General features: G+C 47.7%; 2 protein-coding genes across 8 annotated transcripts in view; one reads left to right on the plus strand and one right to left on the minus strand.

Moving 5' to 3' along the window:
• The first annotated feature begins 1,518 nt into the window (after window positions 1-1,518).
• Window positions 1,519-17,115, plus strand: STK38 (serine/threonine kinase 38). The gene is made up of 14 exons (XM_039565314.1): window positions 1,519-1,696; window positions 3,519-3,651; window positions 6,183-6,234; window positions 6,379-6,501; window positions 7,067-7,150; window positions 7,890-8,013; window positions 8,423-8,577; window positions 10,181-10,283; window positions 10,839-10,900; window positions 11,442-11,559; window positions 11,908-12,031; window positions 12,732-12,827; window positions 13,075-13,169; window positions 13,974-17,115. The coding sequence occupies exons 2-14, from the start codon at window positions 3,521-3,523 to the stop codon at window positions 14,102-14,104; spliced, it is 1,398 nt and encodes a 465-aa protein (XP_039421248.1). The 5' UTR covers window positions 1,519-1,696; window positions 3,519-3,520; the 3' UTR covers window positions 14,105-17,115.
• Window positions 17,116-17,918: 803 nt separating this feature from the next.
• Window positions 17,919-22,733, minus strand: part of KCTD20 (potassium channel tetramerization domain containing 20) — a 30,277-nt gene continuing 25,462 nt past the window's right edge. For all 7 annotated transcript variants that reach the window (XM_039565309.1, XM_039565310.1, XM_039565311.1 and 4 more), the window contains 2 exons: window positions 22,539-22,649; window positions 17,919-21,119 (listed from right to left, as the gene is read on the minus strand). In XM_039565309.1, the coding sequence (XP_039421243.1) occupies window positions 20,827-21,119; window positions 22,539-22,649 (404 nt within the window). In that variant the 3' untranslated portion in view covers window positions 17,919-20,826. The remainder of the gene's footprint in view (window positions 21,120-22,538; window positions 22,650-22,733) is intronic.

Genomic DNA, 22,733 nt, shown 5'->3' on the forward strand with positions numbered 1-22,733 from the left:
TGACAACAAACGGACCGTCTCTGTCTAAGCAAAGCAAGGTCCAGTTTAATCAGTCTTTCAGAAATGAAATCTGTCATGTGTGTTACAAATATAACAGCATTTTCATCGTGTAGGGTCTCTACACACTGTTTTAAATCCTGAAATCCCTCTGTTGCTGATAGACTTCAACTGTGCTGAATGCAGTTCTCAGTGATTAAAATGTTGTCAGTAATAAAAACCCTTCTCACCCTCTTAATTGCACTTACTTTTTTTTTTTTTTAAGAAATGTAAATAAAATGAAGCAAAACAACATTTTCCCTATGTCTCCACACATTTGGGATGACTAAGGGATCATATTTCTTTTGTTATGGCATTCCACACAGCTCCCTATTAGGTTCCCAAGGCCAGTCAAACCATTATTGAAACCAATGGTTTCAGACATTCCCAAAGAGGTGGGAGGGGAGAGATGAAAAGGTGTTGTACAGCCCAAGCTGTACAATGAGTTTGCTGAGATGGAATGTGGGAGCTCTTCCTCATCAGAGTCAGGGGATGGAACCCTGGCGACCTGACTGTGACAGCTCAAATCTCTGGGAAATGGTCATGTCCTGCCCAGCACACTGTGGATCAGCCTCTCTGTCCTTGTAGATGCAGTTTCCTCTGGGACTGAGGGGTTTTTTCCTCGATCCCTGAGAGGCAGAGGTGACTGTTGGTGGCCCCTGTCCCTGGGTACGCCTCGCTCCTGTGGGCATTGGGTGATGTGTATCACCTCTGTGGGGATGGGAAAAACCAATCTCCCCTCGACGGTGAGCCCAGGCTGTGTGCTGGGAGGCTGCACCACTGCGGAAAGGAGGGAAGTCGGGAAGGCAGCAGGACAGGGCTTCCCAGGCCTGGAGGAGTTACCCCAGGAGCATCCCAGAAACACCGCAGGCAGGCCGGCACCCCAGGGCTCGCAGCGCTGGTGCCTCTGACAGGACCCAGGGGAGAGCAAGAGCTGATGTGATGCCAAGTGCGGGGCTGCACCCGCCGCCCCCACGGCTGGGTCCCACCAGCCCTTCAGCTGCGCCCGCGATCCCCGCTCCCCGCACCGCCGGGACGGGCACGGAGCCGCAGCCGCGGAGCTCCGGCGCTCACGCCCCGCACGGAGCCGGGGCGCGGAGCGGGGGCGCGGAGCGGGGGCGCGGAGCCGGGGCGCGGAGCGGGGGCGCGGAGCGGGGGCGCGGAGCCGGGGCGCGGAGCGGGGGCGCGGAGCGGGGGCGCGGAGCGGGGGCGCGGAGCCGGGGCGCGGAGCCGGGGCGCGGAGCCGGGGCGCGGGGCCGGGGCCGCGGGGCCGGGGCGCGGAGCGGGGGCGCGGAGCGGGGGCGCGGAGCGGGGCGCGGAGCCGGGGGCGCGGAGCGGGGCGCGGAGCCGGGGCCGCGGGGCCGGGGCGCGGAGCCGGGCGCGGAGCTGGGGCGCGGGGCCCGGCGCAGGCGCTGCCGGCGGGGGCGGGCGGGCGCGGGGCTCCGCCCGGGCGGGGCGGGGCGGGCGCGGGGCGCCTGCGCTGCCGTAGCGGTCCCTGGGCCGCCCGCCCCGGTCGGGTCGCTGTCGGTGCGGGGGACGGCGGTAGCGGCGCGGGGGCTCCGGTGGCCCCGGTCCCGAGCCCCCCACCCGCCTCTCTGCAGCCGCCTCGCCGGGACCCGGCCTCGCCTGCAGCTCCTACCGCCCCTCCCGGGGGCTCCGGGTAAGCCGCTCCCTCCTTGTTCCCACGGGCGACCCCCGCCCAGCGCTCCGCATCCCCTCCCCGCTCTCCTCTTTCCCTCCCTCCCCCCCGGCCCTTTGCCGCTCCCGGGGAGCGGAGCGGGGGCGGCCGCCCGGCGCCGTCGGGTCCGGTGGGGCTGGGGGCGGCGGCGCTGCGGGCCGGGGTCCGTCCAGCGGCGGGTGCCCCTCCCGCGGGGTGGCCGCGCTGCGGGCCCGGGCCCGGCGGGGTTCCCCGGCTCCGCCTCTGTTGGTGGCTCGGGCCCCCTTTGTCCGCTCCCGGGGATGCTGCCGGGCCCCTCCGCCGGTCGGGCCGCGGGGCCGCCACGCCGGTGTCACCTCCCCCCCGGTCGAGCCCCGGTGCGGGGGCGTCCAGCCCCGCTCCGTCCCGCGGTTCCCGGGGTGGTCGGTGGGATCTGAGCGCCCATCCCCGTGGAAGGGACCCCGAGCACCAACAGGTGGTTTGGCACCGATACTTTCTCTTTTTCTCCCCTTCCCTTTTTTCCCCCGTACCTCCTTCTGTCAGATAATTTTCCCGGTTTGATCTCTAGGAAGTGAGAACCGCCCATGGCTTTTACACCTCCCGCTCACAACCGCAGGGTACGACCCCCCATTTCTGGGGGTGTAACCCCATATCCAGGCGTACTCGCAGACTGTGACCCCCCCACTCGTGTGTGTCACTCTGAGCTGCTATCATAAAGCCATGATTCCACCTCACATAAAGACATAATTCCATCTCAAAAGCCACCCAGCTGGAGATCCTCACCAGCTCCCGTCCCACGAGGAATCTGTAAAGGCAGTGCACACGTAGCTGCTGTCTGGGAAGGAGGTGGTTTGCAGGGCCCAGTGGTGACGCCTCGTAAAGATCTGCAAAAAGTGGCCAGAAAGAGTCATTCGAGTGTGTTGGCAGTGCCCAGGGTTGTAAAAAAGGGAAGTGTCTCACCTATTTTGTCTGCAATTTCTAGTAATAGTTGCAAAACTCTGTTACCTTACTGTGAGTTACGTGGTGCCCAGGAGAACCAGTAGTTGTAGATTTGAAATCTTTTTTTTTTTAATGCATATCAGGAAACAGAGCTGGGGTGTCAAATATACTGAAACTGCTACTGGTTGGGGGTGCCACACACCAATATTTACATACTATATTCTCAGAAATAGAAAGGAAATTTGAATACAAATATTTTTCTTAGAAATAAATGCGTCAGATATTTACACTAGGGTCTGGATTTTTGGCTATTTTTTAAACTACAGCTTGCTCAAAGGCAGGGATCCTCTGGATCTGGCCAAATTTCTGTGTGAAAACATCTAGTAAAAGTGCTTAAGGGCAACTAAATGCCCATTTTGCTCCTTCCTCAGTTGCTCTCTTATTGGGATGACTTTCAGGATTTAGATAAATTTCACAGCAGAAGAGCCAGCTGGCAGCTGGTGGAATTATTTCTGCAGGGGTTATGGGAAGAATAACTCATGGATTAGATTTTTCAGTGTGATATTCCTGAATTTTGAACATTCATTAAAGATATAATGTGTTTGGAGCAATAAACTTGCAGTACCGGCTGAAATTGTGGTTTTTGAGGCCTCATGTTTCTTAAGTTTCCTTCCCTTTAATTTTCAGATCAAAAATGTTCAAAACAGGAAGTTTGACTTGCACCTTTTATTTTGTAAGACTTTTCCCTACTTCTTTAAGACCAATGATATTTGTTGTTAAAATCTGAACTCTGTGATTCAGCATCACTTAATGGGTTTGGGCTCTTGCTTGAAGATTTTTTGTCGTTTATAATGTTTGATGTTCCTCCCTTCTCCTTTCCTACCAGCCATGGCCATGACTGGCCCCACGCCGTGCTCGTCCATGAGTAACCACACCAAGGAGAGAGTTACGATGACAAAGGTGACGTTGGAAAACTTCTACAGCAACCTCATTGCCCAGCACGAGGAGCGAGAGATGAGGTAAAAATCCTTCTTGTTTCCCTTCCATACTGGATAAGAGCCAAAATTTATATTGAATGAATTTAGTTTTCTTGAGCCAAAGCAAAAATAATAAAATCACAGATTGGTTTGTGTTGGGAAAAAAAAGCTCACCCTGTTCCATCCCCTGCCATGGGCAGGGACACCTTCCACTATCTCAGGGTGCTCCAAGCCTCGTCCAGCCTGGCCTTGGGCACTGCCAGGGATCCAGGGGCAGCCACAGCTGCTCTGGGCACCCTGTGCCAGGGCCTGCCCACCCTCACAGGGAAGGATTCCTTCCCAATATCCCATCTAACCCTGCCCCCTGGCACTGGGAAGCCATTCCCTCCTGTCCTGTCCCTCCATCCCTTGTCCCCAGTCCCTCTCCAGCTCTCCTGGAGCCTCTTTAGGCACTGGAAGGGGCTCTGAGGTCTCTCTGGATCCTTCTCCTCTCCAGGTGAACACCCCCAGCTCTCCCAGCCTGGCTCTAGAGCAGAGGGGCTCCAGCCCTGGGAGCAGCTCCGTGGCCTCCTCTGGACTCGCTGCAGCAGCTCCAGGGCTGTGCTGGGCCCCAGGGCTGGGGCAGCTCTGCAGGTGGGGTCTCACCTGAGCACAGGGGCACAGGGGCAGAATCGCCCCCGCCCCCCCACGCTGGGGGCTCAGCCCAGGGCTCAGTGGGCTCTGGACTGGGGCATGTCCAGCTTTGCCTCACCAGCACCCCCAAGTCCTTCTCCCAGGGCTGCTCCCAATCCATTCTCTGTGTTTGTGCTGGGATTGCCCTGATCCATGTGCAGGACCCCCAGGAAGATGGTGGAAGGAGGGGGTGTTGTGAGGAGTCCCTCAGTGCTGCCTGTGACTGACCTGAACCTGGGGCACCTCTTTAAGTTCCCCAGTCCAATACAGCAGTGGGCTGGACTGAGCTGTGTGACTTCCCTTTGGCTGGAACCCTCTAATTTGCTGAATACCCTCAGGTTGTAGCACTGGGACTTGTGCTGTTGTCCCAGCTTGCCACGGAGTCTGTAACCAGAATTTGGAAAATGGTTCAGTGTTGGTTTGGCTTTGCTGCCAAAGCCATAATGAGCTCCCTGAGGAGCTCCCCACTGCCTGCTCACTACAAGAGCTGCAGAAATGAGGAAGTAATTTAGAAATAAATATTAACTTGCAAAGATATTTTCTTCAAAGCTTCAAATGAGTAAAGAGAGATTGAGGTCCAATTCAGGCAGAAAAAAATATCACTGATTTAATTCCTTCCTTTCTCTTCACACAGCTCTTGCCTTTAAAATTTATTTCTTATTATGAGCACTGTTGTCTACTCCCCAAATCTCTTTTTTTTTTCTGTTTAGGATCAAGACTTTGTCTGAACAAACAGACTGGACTTTATGAGTTACATGTTTTTTGTAACAACAGATGTCTGTGGGTGTGTAATGTGGAGTTTAAATGGTGTTGACACTGTACCCTGAAGTGCAGATTGAGCCTATTAGGGATATTTGGGGGAATTTCAGCATGGCTTTGGCATCACTCAGTCCTGCTGAGCCATTGAATTCTGTGTATTGCAGAGACTTTTGCTGCTGGAGTTGCTGGTTTGAGTGTGAATTGGGATGACTGGGCAGTGCTCCCTGGTACTTGAGCAAAGGCAAAGCAATTTCAATGTGCCCGATTCTGGAAGTGATAACCCCAAATATTATCACGTCGCAGCAGCTGCAGGGAGCCCCAGGAGACAGGAAGAGGATCTTGCAAAGAATGACTTGCAGAAAGAGAAGGAATGTTTTAGTACATTTGTAATGTCCCAAACCACCAGTCCCAGTTCAGCCAGCTGTTAATACGACTGGCACAGGGAAAAAGGTTCCAGAGGATAATCATTACAAGTGTCCCCTGAAGTCATTCCCCTTCTGAAGTCTTGCTTCCTCCTTTCTCTTCTCCCAGATAATCCTTTTGTATTAAGGCTGTAAATATTTCTGATTCTTTAAGGGGGAGAACATGTGCAGACAAGTTTCCTCTTCCCAAATATTTTGAGTATCTCAGGGATTAGGAAATCTAAAGTAACTTTTCTCATCTTGCATGTGAATAGTTTGAGGTGCAGAGAAATTTTAAATGTGTTTGAATACCAATTCTTCCTGGAATAAGTGAAATTTTGGTGTTTATGTGTTTATTATGGCTCTGGCCTGAAGTGACTTGCCCAGCTGTCAGAGAGAGACAAGAACAGAACCCAGATCTCCTCAATTTGTATTTGTGTGCAGCAAAAATGTACACTTGAATAACTTGTGAAACTCAAGGCAGGTTTAGTTTATTAAAATCAGAGAGGACAAGGTTGGAATTATAAAATTGGATAGTAGATTCTTCGAAATTAATTTCCTGTCTGAGTCTCTCCTGTACATCTTTACACTTGTAACTTGCTGGCACAGGCCAGAGGCTGTGGATATGTGTACCTTGTTAAGAAACAATATTAATGGTTCAATCTGGTTTTTTTTCTAATTTGATTTAAAAAGCAAGGTTAATGATTCAACCTTTATTTTTCTAATTTGTCTCTGCTCTAGACAAAAGAAACTAGAACAGATGATGGAAGAAGAAGGCCTAAAAGATGAAGAGGTAATGAATATGGAAAAACTATCTTAATGCTTAAATACAGGAAATTTTCTTTTCTAAATGGAGATCTGGGATCTTTCCTTGGAATTGCTGTGGTCCCTATGGAACCCACCTGCAGAATTTTCACTGGGGTCTCTTAAACTCTAGAAAAGAATCAGGAGGTCGGCACATGCACAAAAGGAAACGGAGTTCCTTCGCCTGAAGAGAACCAGGCTTGGACTGGAGGATTTTGAGTCTCTAAAAGTAATAGGCAGAGGAGCCTTTGGAGAGGTGAGTCCAGAAAAAAATGACTACATGTGTTTTTAAGTGGCTCTGGTGTTTGGTAAAGACTTGCTTAGTTTATACAAGCAAAAAGTAAATATAACAAGCACAGATTGATTTGAGCTGAACGGTCACGTGCAGCTGGGTTTTTATGTAATAAATGCTGGTTTGAGACATCCTGTGCTTTCAAGGAAACGGAATGAATTTGAAAAGGACCTAATGGGCAGCTAAATACAGGTTTGCAGTGGGTTTTAAAGGTGAATTTCTGAGGTTGGACTTAGGGAGAGGTGGAGGGCCCTTGCAAAGTCTCTTCTGGTGGCCTTCAGAGAAGGGGCTTGGGACCACCTGCTTTAGGTGTGAATCGCTCAGTGTCCTCTCTGTTAAAATAACTGCAGCTCTTAGAATTAACAGGGCTTTTTGCCACTATATATTATTATATTTGCACCATATAATGCTTCTTGTATTTTATAATCTGAGACGATTTCATGAAATGAAAGCCAAGGCCTTGACACCCAACTTTGTCAAGAGTTCTGCTGGGAATGCTGGATTTGATCCAATCTTTGTGTGCCCCCAGGTGCGACTGGTCCAGAAGAAGGACACGGGGCACGTTTACGCCATGAAAATCCTACGCAAAGCTGATATGCTTGAGAAGGAGCAGGTGAGGAGCACCCCGAGCAGGAATTGTACCCTGGATCACTCTGGGAGGTCGCTGTGGTGTGTGCAGAAGAGGAACAGGCATCTGTGCTTTATGTTTAGTAGCTAAAAATTCTGGGGTTTTTTAACCTCTTGTTCTTGTAAAGGAAATAAATCAGAAAAATCTCTGGATTCACAAGAACTTGTTTTCTAGTGGGCTCCTTCAACACAAAGTCCTGTGCAAATGATTCAATGCAGACTTGAAGGCCACTGTTTTACTGCATTTATGACTTACAGGATCAGATATAAATATCAAAGAGATACAACTGCTGGAATTCAGACTCAGAGACATAAAGCAGCAGCATTTAACATTTTTAAGGCTTTCCTTTGCTAGTATTTCTGGATATATAATGATCTGGCACAATCATTTGTTGAGCACTGGGATGGAGCTCTTGTGTTTTCATAAAGAGATCTAATGGTTAGGTATATTTGTAAAGAATTGAGATTTTTGTAGATAGGATTTATATAATAGGTAGGTTTATATATAATATAAATAATAATAATAATAGATAGGTGTATATATAATAGGTATAAAATACATGTACATAATCAATCATATGCTGAAGTTCTGACAGTATTTCTGCCTTTGTGCAGAAGTTTGACTGCTGTCTTCTCACCATTTGATGCTGTTCAGAATAATAGTTGAACTGCCTGTGAAATAAATGCATTTAATAAAACTAATCCAATGCACTGTGTCTGTCCAGGTTGGCCACATCCGTGCGGAGCGGGACATCCTGGTGGAGGCAGACAGCTTGTGGGTTGTGAAGATGTTCTATAGTTTCCAGGACAAGCTAAACCTCTACCTGATCATGGAGTTCCTGCCTGGAGGTAGCTCTCTGGAATGCAAGGGCTGCTCCCCTTTTGTTTAGGGATTGCTAATTTCTTCGTTACAAATGCAGTCTGGGACTGGAGTGCACGTGGGTGCCCTGCAGTGGTGTTTGGACTGTACATCTGTGAGGAACAAGATTTCTGCTTTGTGGGGTACTGAGGTGTTTGGGCAGGCTTGAGGTTTCCTGTTTGGGTCTTTGAGCTAGAGGTATTTAAACTTGGCTTTAATATTCTTCTAGTTCCTACCCTAGCTGTGCCCTGGCTGTCTATAGAGTCACAGCATATCCAGGTTTGGCAAGCTCTAACCTGCTGGTTTTAGCTGAATGCAGCAGAAATAGCTTTTTTTCTATAAAAGTCTTAAAAATTAGTGAGAGTGGAGCCCGTGTGTTCACCTCTGGGGGGTTTCCAGGTGACATGATGACACTGTTGATGAAGAAGGACACTCTGACAGAAGAGGAGACGCAGTTCTACATCGCTGAGACCGTGCTCGCCATCGACTCCATCCATCAACTGGGATTCATCCATCGGGACATAAAACCGGACAACCTCCTCCTGGATAGCAAGGTGTGGACTGGCCACTGGCTGGGGAGGAGCAAACAGGCCTTGTGATTGTTCATATTGACCTGAAGTGGTGTTGACAGTTGTGGAAGAAGATGGTGCTTCTTTATTTAGCCCTGTTCCTTCCAGCTTTTTAGGGCATCTCTGCCAAATTACCGGGGAAAATTCCCAAGCCAGGAAAGACCCCAGCTCCACTCAGACCTTCAGCTCTTCTTACAGCTGTTTAAACTATTTTTGGCTATTTCAGATGCAGTTTAGAGCACGTGGTTTCAGTTCCCTCTTAGGCAAAGCTGTTTCCCTTTGCTCTCACATCTGTTACACTCCCACTTGCCAGCTCTGGTTGTACCAAACGTGAAGGACGTGGCTGTTCCAGTAGCCAGGCTGCGGATGGAGGATGGAGAATCTCCCTCGGGACCAGGGTGTGTTCCTGAGGGCTGGCCAGGCTACCTGGTTATTGCAGGCACTTTGCACAAAGCCTGATTGTTTCAGTATCCTCCTATTGCTCACTCCAAGTTTGCCTACAATCAAGCTTGCTTGGAAAGAGTTAGCCAGCAGTAAATAATGACTTTCCCACTACCATGTAATGCACTGTTGGAATTACTGCAGAATCCCAGAATGGTTTGGGTTGGAAAGGACCTTAAAACTCATCCAGTACCACCCCCTGCCCTGGGCAGGGACACCTTCTGCTATCCCAGGTTGCTCCAAGCCCTGTCCAGCCTGGCCTTGAACACTTCCAGGGCTGGGGCAGCCACAGCTTCTCCAAGCAGAGTGTCCAGTTCAGGATGTTTACATCTAGACATGAATACATTTAGAACTTTGAAAAGGATGTATACTATATATATTATATATACACTTCTAAAACTTGCACACAGTCAGTGTGGTGATGTTATGCACCAGGACAGATTCAGTCACTGAACTGAGGGTGTTTTTTATCTCCTGGGGCCAATACACAACCCAGGGACTGCAGCTGCCTCTGGAGACGTTTCCTTTCACCCTGAAATGGTTGGGAACTTGCAGAGCAGAGGTTTCCTGCAGTAAATGGTCACTCGGCTTTCTCTGTGGAGTAGCAATGGAAACATTGATGGCTTCATTCCCTGCACACATCCAGTGCTAGGCTAAACAAGGAAGGCAAAGGACATTGAGGGGCTCGAGTATGTCCAGAGAAGGGAACAGATCTGGGGAAGGGGCTGGAGCACCAGGAGCAGCTGAGAGACCTGGGAGGGCTCAGCCTGGAGAAAAGGAGGCTCAGAGGGGACCTTCTTGCTCTCCCTGACAGGAAGGCACAGCCAGGAGTGGGTCAGGCTCTTCTGCCATGTCTCAAGTAAAAGAAAGAGAGGAATTGGCCTTAAGTTGTGCTTGGGAGGTTCAGATTAGATACTAGATTTTTTTTTATGCAGGGGTGGTCAGGCACTGGAATAAGTTGCCCAGGGAGGTGGTGGAGTCACAGTCTCTGGAAGTGTTCAAGAGGCATCTGGATGTGGCACTTGGGGACATCATTTAGAGGTGCTGATGGTGGTGTTGGGTTCTCTTCCAACCTTGCTGATGCTGTAATTTACTATGATAATGTTTTATATTGGTTTTGGATTTTGGGTTTTTTGTTTATTTCTAGGGCCATGTGAAACTCTCAGATTTTGGTCTGTGTACTGGACTGAAGAAAGCCCACAGGACAGAATTTTACAGGAACTTGAATCACAGTCTTCCCAGTGACTTCAGTAAGTTCTTTGGCTCCAAAGGGTATCTGGGTGGTTGCTCTTGGTGCCTGACACAACTGATTTCAGTGTGAGGGTATGGCTGCAGTAGGGAGTCTAATAATGAACTTAAACATCTTGAGGTGGATTTTAATTTTCTGTAAAATAAAAATAATTTCAGTTACTTTAAACCCATTTTCATTTCCAGAAGTTTGTCTCTGAAACAGACTCTGCTGTAGCCCTGTGCATGTGTAATAAAGCGAGAACTCAGTGAGTTGGGAGCTGCTGGCTGGCTCTCAAGTGTTACTGAAATGAATAAACCAGCACAATCTCTGAGTATCCAGGATTATTCTCGAGGGGAATAACTTGGATCATGGAGTTACATAAACCCTGAAAGTGTGGTGTGCTAATGAAAGGCTTGATTAGATGTTGCCTGTATTTCATAGGTTTGGAAGTTGGGAGGTTTAGGTTTGGGGTATTGGCACACATCTTAAATGAGATCTTTAGTGAAATGGTTTGGGGGTAAAAATATCTTGGGTGACCAGCAGGATTCAGTCCCAGCTATTGAATCTCCTTCAGCTTTCCAGAACATGAATTCCAAAAGGAAAGCAGAGACCTGGAAGAGGAATCGCCGGCAGTTGGTAAGTAGGTTCCACCTGCTTGGAAATGTTCCTGCTGAGGTGTTGCATCCAAATGGAACATGGATTTACATGAAATTTTTAATGCATCTCAGAGTTCTGGACAATCCTGAAAGGAAAAGATTCAGGCACTTTTTAAAAAGAGGAATGACTCTAGTTTGTCCTTCATCCATCTGCTGAACAGCTGGTGACATATGTGCTAGAGACAGCACTGCTGTAATTACTTACATGGAGAGCTGAAGTCTCCCAGCCAAAACTATCAGTTCTTGCCACTTCCAATCTAACAAAGGGCTGCTGACCCATTCCAAGGTGTATGTGGACAGTGATACCCTTCCCCATTTTCCTGATGCTATTTTAAGACTCCTTCACATGAAGATGTTGATTTTGTCTCTATGTATCTTGGAAGAAAGGCTTTAAACACCTTTGCTAAGGGTTCTCAGAGACAATCTGGTGTCTTTCTCAAAATAACCACTGCTGTTTAAATTCCCATTTCTGCATCAGGCAGTTTTCCCTACAGATGTGTAACTGATGGTCTTTGTTCCAGGCTTTTTCTACGGTGGGAACTCCAGATTACATTGCTCCTGAGGTTTTCATGCAGACTGGATACAACAAGCTGTGTGACTGGTGGTCCCTGGGGGTCATCATGTACGAGATGTTGATTGGTAAGGGACATGCAGGGCAGGGTTGTAGGTGGGAATGGTGGAGCAGGACATCAGCTGTGCTCATAGAATCCAGACTGGTTTGGGTTGGAAGGGACCTCAAAGCTCATCCAGTGCCACCCCCTGCCAGGGGCAGGGACATCTTCCACTATCCCAGGTTGCTCTGTGTCTCATCCAACCTGGCCTTGGACAATTCCAGGGCTGGGGCAGCCACTGCTTCTCTGGGCAGCCTGTTTCTGTGCTTGGGGTCAGCTTCTCACAGCATCCACTCCTTGCCTGGTCTGTCAGGTGTGTTCTGACTTCAGGAATTATTTTTGCTTGACCCAAGATTATATTTTTGTTTCTTTTCAGGTTATCCACCATTCTGTTCCGAGACTCCTCAAGAGACATATAAGAAAGTGATGAACTGGAAGGAGACCCTGACATTTCCTCCAGAAGTTCCAATCTCTGATAAAGCAAAGGATCTTATTTTAAGGTGCCAGCCCCATGGTTTGTCAGTTAATACAGCACTAATTTTCTTGTCTTGTCTCTGTATTCTGTGCCTCTCATGGCTTGTTTCACATGGAAAAACCCTGATGCTACAAACTGTTACATACATGCATCAAATGCTGAACTCCCTTTTCCAATACTTTAGTCTCTCAGGCCATTTAGTGGTTCCCTGACTAAATTGTGCTAAAAAGGAGCTCCCATGGAAGTGCTACTACTCTGGCAAAATGTTTCTGCCCCTTATTTTGCCCGCAAGCTTCTCATGGAAGCAAGTTCAATCCTTTTGACAGAGCTGACTTCTTACAACAGCAGTGATTTTGCCTTTGTATGCGCTGGAGCATACAAATGCACCCCAGTGCTTGCTGACTCATTTGTACTTCATTATCTATTCTCAGGACAGAAATATAAATGTCTGGCTTTTTAGGCTTTATACGTTCTGCTCTACTCTGGTCCTGAAATAGAAAGGTCACGTTATCCTGTTGTGAAGGAATAGCACATCTTAACTGTGGCATTGGACACGACATTCCTAAACATAACTTTGTGTGTTGGTTTTGCTGTGGGAGTTCTTAGTCTGCTCCATTTATCTGGTAAGAAACTGTAGCAGTATCAGTTCAGAAAGCTGTTCCATTTCTGGATGGAATGCTTTCGTTTTCATTCTCCCTTCATTTTCATTCTTCCTTCCATCCCAGATTTTGCTGTGAATGGGAGCACAGAATTGGTGCATCTGGTGTGGAGGAAATAAAGAGTAACCCATTCTTTGAAGGGGTTGATTGGGAGCACATCAGGTAAGATGCTTTGCAGAAAAGCAACTGCTCTTCTCTAGGGACTGCTGAGGCCAGCCCTGGTCTGCAGCAGGGAGCAGCTGACTGGCATTTATCATATCCAGCTGTGGGTGAGAGCCTTTTGCTCTCTACCTGAAGCTTGCTGAGGTTTAGGTACCTTCAGTCTTGATTCTGTTAAGAAATGGAAGGTGGCTGAATCCTGCTTTGTCTGCCTTTGAAATCTCAATGCTCCATCTGCTCTTCTTGGCAGAGAGAGACCTGCTGCGATTTCAATAGAAATTAAAAGCATTGATGATACCTCAAACTTTGATGAATTTCCAGAATCTGATATCCTTAAACCAACAGGTAAATGATTGTTTGATTATCTCTGTAAACCTTCCTCTTCTCCTGTAGAATAATCTTTCCTGTTAGTCAGATCTTACTAGATGCTGATTTTTTTTTTATCATGACCAAATAGCTTGGAAGCCTTGTGGTGCAGGAATGTGGGTTCCAGGAGATGCAGGCTTGTAAATGATGTGGGAGTTGTCTGAGAAAGGGCAGCTCTCAGAAGCAGTAGAGCTTCCAGAAAGTTCAAATCCCAGCAGGGCCTGGGAGCCCAATGCTGCAAGTTCCCCTCGGTGCTAATTCCTGCTGGCACTTGGAGTAGGAGTAGGGAAGGGTGGAACTGAAGGGGATGTTTTGGTGTGAATCTCTAGTCACACATTTGCTCCATGAGTTTAAAAACAGAATCCCAGACTGGTTTGGGTTTGAAGGGACTTTAAAGCTCATCCAGTGCCACCCCCTGCCATGGGCAAGGACACCTTCCACTATCTCAGGTTGCTCCAAGCCTGTCCAACCTGGCCTGGAACACTTCCAGGGATTGGGGGATCCACCACCTCTCTGGGCAACCTGTGCCAGTGTTTCACAGCCCACACTGTAAAAAATTTCTTCTTTCTATGTGGTCTGAATCTACCCCCTTTAATTTAAAACGCTTGTGCCGTGTCCTGTGTCCCAGCAGTTCTTTCCTGGGGTTGAAGCACGGAGCTGGATCCTGCATTTATGATATTTTTTCCTTTAGAAACATTCTGCCTTATTCCACATCCAGTGTTTTGTATGAAAACAAACTCTGCAGTTCCAAAGGATAATTCCATTTCTTCTGTGTCTTCCCAGTGGCAACAAGCAACCACCCAGAGACTGACTACAAGAACAAAGACTGGGTTTTTATCAATTACACCTACAAGCGTTTCGAGGGCCTGACGGCCCGAGGAGCAATTCCATCCTATATGAAAGGAGGGAAGTAACACAGCTTTACCTGGGACTTCTGAGCCGTGGAATTCTGTTGCTGTACTTTGGGTTTATACCCATAAAAGAACTTGTTCTTTTTTTTAAAGAAAACTTGAGGGCTATCAACTCTTGAAGAAGACTTCAGGACCCTGTTTTCTTACCCAACCTGGTTGTTATTAAGGATTTTTTTTTTTCCTGTGCCATTGAAAAATTCCACAGGTTTGCATCATCTCTGCTGCCAGCACCTTTTGCTGCTTCAGGAGCAAGAGGTTTTTTTATATTCTTTGCCAGACTGTCCAGTCCCTCAGGAGATGAGAGCAAACCTCCCCTTTGGCATTGCAAAGCACGGGATTCTACAGGACTGCATCCAGTCCTGCATTAAGTGACAAACTCACTCTGCCAATTCTGCCAGCACTGTTTGCCCAGTAGCTGAGGACTCCAGGACAGAGGAAACAAAGCAATAATTGAAGCTTGAGACACACAACTCTCCAGGAAACTGTCTAGCAGAAGGACACAACTCGGATTGCCTTAACCTTACTTTGTAGTGCTGTTTTTATAATGCTCCTTGGAAACCTCTTCAATAGCATGTCTCAGCTCTGTCGCTGTGGCCTCCAGTTCTGGTGCACTTTACTTTTGGTACTAAGTGACCCTCAAGCCATTTAATATTTTTTCTGAATTAAAAAAATTTGCAACACTTTTTCCTGAATAGAGGAGAAATGGGCCATTTCCTCCACCGAGATTTTGGTTACTGTATGTCAGGATGGATCCATAAACAATGCAGATAAACTACAGCTGGTCACAGAAGTGGGTCTGGAATTAGAGCAGAGGGAGGGAAATTCCATGAACCTGATCCTCAGTGGGAAAACTGTGCACAGCTGGGCCAGCCGGAGGCTCCCCAGGCCAGCTGCTGCTGTTTCTTAGCCACCTTTAAGCTCTGCTGCATCTTCAGTGGTTTAAAGGCAAAACCCCATCTTCTGTGGCCTTTTTGCTGTTGGTTTTGAGCAGAACAGGATCAGAATATTGCTGATGGAGGCCTGCCTGGTGTTCCCTCCCAGAGCTGCTCTTGCTGTCCTGGCTGTACCGTCTGTACCCGGAGTCTTCCACGGATGGTGCCTCATGGGGTCACTTTAGGGGCAGTGGAACCCACCATGTCCACTCACTGATTGTTGCCTACTCTAATTTATAAAAGTACATTCAGTTCTGATCAGGATTTCTCCAGGAGAGCCCCAAAGTGCCTTTCCTTGCCTAAGCCTCTCTCAGAACATGACAGCATTTTGGGAGGGAGGATTCTGCCTTGGCTGAGCTTTTCCTAATTCCTTTTACTAACCACGAGCTCCATTTTGTGCCCGTTTGTAGTTAACGCTGCACTTCCAGGGGCAGGTGGCATTAACCCTTGGACCTGCCTGGTTCCAGTCTGGAATTTACAATCAGATATTAAAAACAGAATTCAGTGAGGTTTCTAAAAGCATGTCTCAATTCCAATTGTCTTGGATTCCTGCAAACTTCTCTTGGTGCTGAACACTAACTCCGGAGTACAGACAAGACAAAGCTCCAGGGATGTCTCACAGGAAGAAAAAGGCTTCCAGGTCTGTTTAGTCCTGACTTTCTTGATTAGAAAATGAAACAAAACGGATTTGTAGTGGAACTTTTTTTTTTTTTTACATAGGTGCTTTTAGGGAATGTTTACCTAGATGTTTCTTGACTCGAGTGCCATCCCAAAGGACTGATGGGGGACTGCCAGTACTGTACAGAACTCGTCAGGGTCCTCCCCTCACCACCCCTGTCCTTTTTGTACATGTCCTACGAGTTTATGACTTGCCATAAGCAGTTTAGACAGCAGTTGGATCCTACCAAGCTGAAATGCAAAACTGGCCTTAATTAGAAGTCCCAGGATCTCTGTAGTCAGAAGGGCTCACTTGGATTAATAAGGGCTAATGGAAGGAATGACTGAAAGGATCAGGCTTTTATCAACTCGTCCCTAGATCACCTTCTGCTCCCTTTTGACTTTGCATGAAGGACTGATACCAACTTCTCAAACTGTTCCATCCTTATCCTGCAGTTTCTTCTAGCCATTTGAAAATGCTGCCTTATAAACTATTGGAATTAATAGAAGGCCTTTTTTTTTTTTCAATTCCTAACAGCTTAGTTACTGCCTTAAAATAAAAACAAAAATCAAAATCTTTTAAAGCTGCTGTGGATTCAGAACAAATGATTTTGAGATAATAGCTGCATTCTTAGCCCTTTACTGAAAGGGACCAGCATCTTTATTTATAAATACCAAAGACGAGGAAGCTAAACAATTTCAAGTTGTGGTAAGTTGCTGTGAAAAACCAACTGTCTAGTACTGTATATTGTGCATTTTTAGTGCTGTGTTTGAAGTGGGACCCCTCAGGTGTGTCACTGGAGTTCAAGGTGAAGTCTTCAAAGGCATGAGGAGCAGTTGGGTACCTCACTCCTGTTGTCTTCCAGCAGAAGTTGGACATCTTTGAATCCAGTCCTGTTGGACACACCTTGCAGCAGGAGGTTCTGTATCCCAGGTGCATTGTAAGCCTGCTTCCTGTTCCAGTTTTTCACCAACATTAGGGAAAAAAGTGTCTCCTACAGTGTCTCCTTCCCAGGATCCATACTTCACTGCTAACAGTAAGGATTTTGTATGCCTGTTACATCTCCCATGGTAGCCAAACATTTTTAATTTTTCTTGTGTTTTGAGGTTGTTAGTATCTTTTACCTCTTTTTTTTTTTTAAGCTGCAGTTGCTGGATTTCTAGAAGTAATTCCAATCTGAATTTCCAATGGATCTGAACATCTTATGCTGCTAGTTCATCTCTGTATCATGCCTAGCACAAAGCTGCACTAAGTGTTTCTTATCACTGTGCCCTGACTCTGCCTTAACCTCCAAGCTGAAAAAGTGTTCTGTAAATATTTAAAAGCTGTTACAAAATTGCACTGTAAAATTTGGCAGGTGGTAGTCCACTTTTTATGGAGCAATCTCATTGTGTTGTGTAAATAAAATCCTCTTAGTAAACACACTTGGTGGTATGTTGTGTTTTACAAACAGGAATCAGAGAATCCTGGAATGGTTTGGGTTGGAATGGACTTTAGAGGTCCTCCAGTTCCACCCCTGGGCAGGGACACCTTCCACCATCCCAGGCTGCTCCAAGCCCCAATGTCCAGCCTGGCCTTGGATACTTCCAGGGATCCAGGGGCAGCCACAGCTTCTCTGGGCACCCTGTGCCAGGGCCTCCCCACCCTCACAGGGAAGGATTCCTTCTCAGTATCCCATCCATCCCTGCCCTCTGGCAGTGGGAAGCCATTCCCCCTTGTCCAGGTCCTGATGAAGAGTCCTTCTTGTAGCCCCTCCAGATAGTGGAAGACGCTGTGAGGTCTCACACAAATCTCACCTTGTTCAAACTCTTAGTGCCCTTCCCCAAGCTTCAGCAAGAGAAGCCTGGAAGTACATCCAAGGCTGAAGACCTGTTCCAAAGCTGCTTTCTGAAGACAAGTAGGTAGAAGTGGAGAGCACTTTTCATAGCCCTGACCAAAAAGACTGGGGCTTGTTAGAGATGCTGCAGTTTGTGGGTCAAGGAGTGTTTGTGCTTTCTTTAGAACATCACTGCAATCAGATGTAGGGATGAAGTGAACCTTGAGGTCCTCTCAGCACAAATGGTGGGAACACTTCCCTGCCAAACCAGGCTCTGGCTGATGCCAAACTACTCCTAAGACTTTGGAATCACAACCCACTTTATGAAGCAAGGAGGTGAAACCTCATAGCTCTCTGTGCCCTGACTTCTTCTACTCCACATTTAAAACAATTTTTAAAGGGGCAAACAAGTCACATATAATTTATACTTTAATACAGAAAAGAGACCATACATCTGGGGTTCATACACAGCACAGGGAGCACTTCAGTACATCTAGAGTAAGACAGAAGTTGACCTTGTACTTGAAGTAGGTGAGCATGAGAGGAGGAAAAGCAAACACACTTAAAATTTGATTCAATGTTCCAATGGAACTCACTCTACTAACAAAATTTAAAATCCAAAATGAGCAATTACTTGGGAAAGCCAATAAACTCAGGGGGTGAGTGGTTAAAAACTGCATGGAAATCATGGGAGCTGGGTCTCTCCATCCCATGCTGAAGGTCCAGTTGATTGCACAGGGAACCACAAGCTCCTACAGGCATTGACAGTCTGTAACTCCCGAGAGGGCCTGGCGCAGTTTAATAAACTGTCTGAATTCTTCCAGAGGCCGAGCTGAGCCTGGGCTCAGGGACACACCCACTGGGATTTAGTTTGGCTGGACATGGTACCTTAGCTGTCAGATCCCAAAAGGTGCCATCGAGGTGCAACTCTCAGCACCTGATGTCTTGACACAGTCCTGAGGAGGAGCTCTGAACACCACCAACACTTCAGTTCTTAGAGCAGAACGTGTGGAAACCTCCAATTCCAGCTCAGCTGGGCAATACCAACACTCAATTAATTAAACCTGACTGCTGGGAAAATAAATACACACTGAAAAACATAATCACAGGGCCTGGGGGCCATCACTGCTGGGGTCTAGGGACAAGTTCCACCACTGCTGGGCTCACCAGTGCTTCCATTTGTCCTGGGGGAACAGCTCATCACCAGGGCAAGGAATGGGGTTGGTCTGGCCCCTGGTGGAGGTTCATGGTCCATGTGTCTTCCTTTCTCTACTACACAACAGCAATTCATCTGGAGCAGTAACGGAGTGTCTGCACATCACCCCAGCTCTGTGCAGGCACCAAAGGACACTTCTCTCTACTGACCCAGTGACACACAGAGAGGGGTTTTCAAAAGTAGTCAAGTGGAATTTGGGCATCTGAACCCCTGGGACTCTTAGGAGGTCCTGAAATCTTCCCATAGGCACTTCTTTTTAGGAGAAATCAATTTGCTGCACTTGGGAAAGAAGCTAAGAACGGAAACACTGAGAGAATGGAACCTGTATCCTTACTAATGGAAACTAAAATGTGCCTTAGCAGAGATTTGTTACTTGCAACTAAAATTTTCTGCTTGATCTTGTTATTTGCACTGAAAACCACAAACACCTTAGCAGCAACCAGCAGCAAACTTCACCGCTCAACCCACCATGCACTTGGCAGTCAGGAAAACAATACAAATTTGCTTGATGTTGCAGCCCCGCCAAAAAAAGGATTAAACTTCCTAGGGCCAGACTGATATCTACACCTCAATTTTGCCAAGTCTGATCAGGTAACTCAAAACCCAAGTGATCCAGGTTTCAACACCACTGCCAGAGCAGCACTGACCTGAACCAGCTTTGTGAGGAGCTGTCCCTCTCTTTCTTCTTGAATGGTTTCAGCTTTTCTTTGCACCAGCAGCAAGTTTAAAAACTCTGATTTGCATGCACAGAGCCTTTACACAGCCATCAGAAGGGATGGCTTTGTGAGGCAGCCCTGGTCTGGGTGCCCTCAGCTCAGCTGGCAGTGCTGAGCTCAGTGTGTGCTCATCAGGGATTAAGACAGTTCCTACAGGGAATTCCTACTTCTAACTCCTACAGGGAACTCAGTGCTGCAGGAGCAGGACCAGGGAGGCTCCAATCTACCCGAGCTAAACCAGCCTGGAGGGTGCCTGTTCTCACAGTCACAGCTTTGTTGGCCCTGAACCCAAATTCCCAGAGCCTTACCTAGGTCAGGATAATACACTCAGAGGAGCAAAGGAGAGTTGTTCCCAGGTATGTGCATTTTCCCTACTGAGGGCTGGTTTACTATTGGTATTTCTTACCTGCCTGACAGCAAAATGGTCCAGTCAATTCCAAATTGGGAAGAAAGTAGCTGGCTGTTTAAAGCTGCAGCAGCAGCTCCTTGGAGAGTCTACAGCAATTCTGACTGACTTAAGGTTGATGAGACCAAGGATTTTACTCAGGTAGTAAACTGGGAGCTACTCCATTGGCTTTATTTGTCTTAGCAGGGGGATGGAGAAGACAACTCAAAGTCTTCAGCATGCACAGTCACTTCTAGAAAGCTTCTTACATCTATTTGGCTATTAACAGATTTACTTTGTTGGTAAAATATCAGCTACAGTCTCTTTTGGGTTTTCCTTCAGCATGATCTACTCATTTTACTGAACTTAACAGAAAACATCCCTAAAAACAGTGATTCCATCTCATGGAGAAGTATAGATGGGGGATTCCTGTGAACAGGCATACGCTTCCTATGGAACTGCTTCCTGCTTCCCTGGGGCAGCAGTACACCACGCTGGATCCAAAGCCAGGTGGCAGTGCAAACAGATTCCTCCACGCTCAGAGTTTTGCTGTCACGCTGTGCTACATTTCTGCTGGTTGACAACAATATCAACTGTCCTGCTTTGATGTTTTGTGATCCTCACAAAAACAAAGTTGTGCCTAATGGTAAAGGAAAGCTTTGTCTTGACATGCCCAGGATTTCCTCTCTCATGTCAAACAAGACGTTTCTACACACTTGTGCTCTTCTCTCAGAAGTTTAGATAAAATATTGAGCACCCACAATCCACAAGCCTTTGTAGTAGAAACAACAGATCATTTCTTTTTGTCTGAGGAGACGTTGCTTTTGATTGCACAATTAATACTACAGAGTGTGGCTCTTTATTAACATGCTTGAAATACGACAACGTAGTAAGAGCATGAACGAGGATAAAGCACCTTGCAGGAGTCTGTGTCCCATCACCTGGGATGAAACTACGGCGAGAGGTTCCCACATCCAGCAGGATTCTCCACCCTGAGCCACTCTAATCCGGTAGATCATTAACAACCATTTGGGAGAAGGGGGCATTCAGCCTGTCCAGTTCATCCACTTGTGGGGGGTGATGCATTATAACCTCGTGGTCCTCTGAAACATCATCCCCCACCGTGACCAGGTTTGTCAGGGATTTGCTCCGAACACACTGGAAATCAACGTGGCGGCTCTTGCCCTCCTCCTTCTCCCAGGACATTTGGATGAACGGCCGCTGCACGTAGTTGTAGATCACCTCGGAGCGTCCGCCGGGCCTCCTCTTCACCTTCTCTTTGCAGGTGGGATACCCTGGAAACACAGACAGCCAGTCAGCTCCACTGCACCTCTCTGACTCACAAAGTGCCAATAGGATTCCAGAACATTCAGGGAGGAACGACTGTGGGGTCAGGGTGAGACACACACAACTCAGAAGACAAATGCTCAGATTCCAGACAAATGCTCAGATTCCACATTTAGCATTACTGGCTTGCAAAAGACTGCTCTCTTTCCCCCTACAAAGGAGTCCTGGAACGCTGGACATCCTTCAAGAAACAAAACTTAAAGCTCCAGGAGCAGGTCATCCCTATGTGCCAGAAGATGAGCCAGTGAGGAGGAGAAGGAAAAGGGGGCAGACAAATCAGGAGACTATGAGGATATTGTGAGGTTATGTGGGGAGAAAATGAGAGGAGTCAAGGCTGAACATGAGCTGAGATATGCCCAGGTGGGCCACAAGGCCAAGGGCACCTGGGCTGTACCAGCCATGGTGTGTCCAGCAGGCCCAGGGCAGTGACTGTCCCCCTGTGCTGGGCACTGCTGAGGCACCTTGAGTGCTGTGTTCAATTTTGGGCCCCTCATGACAAGAGAGACATGGAGGGGCTGGAGCGTGTCCAGGGAAGGGAACGGAATTGGGGAAGGGTCTGGAGCTCCAGGAGTGGCTGAGGGAGCTGGGAAAGGGGCTCAGCCTGGAGCAAAGGAGGCTCAGGGGGGACCTTGTGGCTCTGCACAACTCCCTGACAGGAGGGGGCAGCCAAGGGGGGGGGTCAGGCTCTGCTCCCAGGGAACAAGGGAAGGGACAAGAGGAAACAGCCTCAAGCTGTGCTGGGGGGATTTAGACTGGATATTAGGGAAAATTTCTTCACCTTCACAGGCTGTCCAGGGCAGTGGTGGAGTCACCATCCCTGGAGGGATTTAGAAGACGTGTGGATGTGGCTTAGCAGTGCTGGGTTAGTGGTTGGACTCAATGATCTCAGAGGGTTTTTCCAACCTAAATAATTCCATGGTTCTCTGACAAGAGGGTGCAGCACTGTGTGTAGTCAGTCTACAGGTGCTGCACAGCACCAGCCATTCTGTAAGCAAACACAGCTACTATAAAAATAATAAAGTCTCCCAGGATAAGGCCCAGCATTCTGTAAGCTCCCTAAGGGAATGTTTGGATCAGTAGGTGGAAGCATTTGACTCCTGTTTCCTGTTTACTTATTCCTAAGGAGATGAGTCTTTCTTGTACATGTTATGTACTTTTTACTTTCCTTTAACTTTTAAGCCTCCTGGCCAATTTCAGTGGAACACAGTAGAGGTGAAAGAAGAACATGCTGAGTTTTAACTGGTTTCATAAAGATAAATGTAAAACACAGAGTAAACAAGGAAATGCCTGGAGTCCAGAGGAAACCAGGCTTTACTGACTGTGGAGTCACCTGGTTCTGCATTTCCCCTGCTGAAGCAGCAATTTACCTTCGATGCCAATGCGAATGTTCTTCAGGCCCCGTTCCTTTAACACAGCTTTTGCCACGTCCCGGTTCTCGATGTACTTGAAGAATCTGTACAGCTTGGAACTGTAAAGGACTTGAGAAATAAAAAGGATTATTAGAATCTACGACGAGGAACCTTCTCCCTAATTCTGACGTGCCCTGCTGTGCCAAAAGTCAG

This window comes from Corvus cornix, chromosome 26, assembly GCF_000738735.6.
Source record: "Corvus cornix cornix isolate S_Up_H32 chromosome 26, ASM73873v5, whole genome shotgun sequence".
Classification (NCBI taxonomy): Eukaryota; Metazoa; Chordata; class Aves; order Passeriformes; family Corvidae; genus Corvus; species Corvus cornix.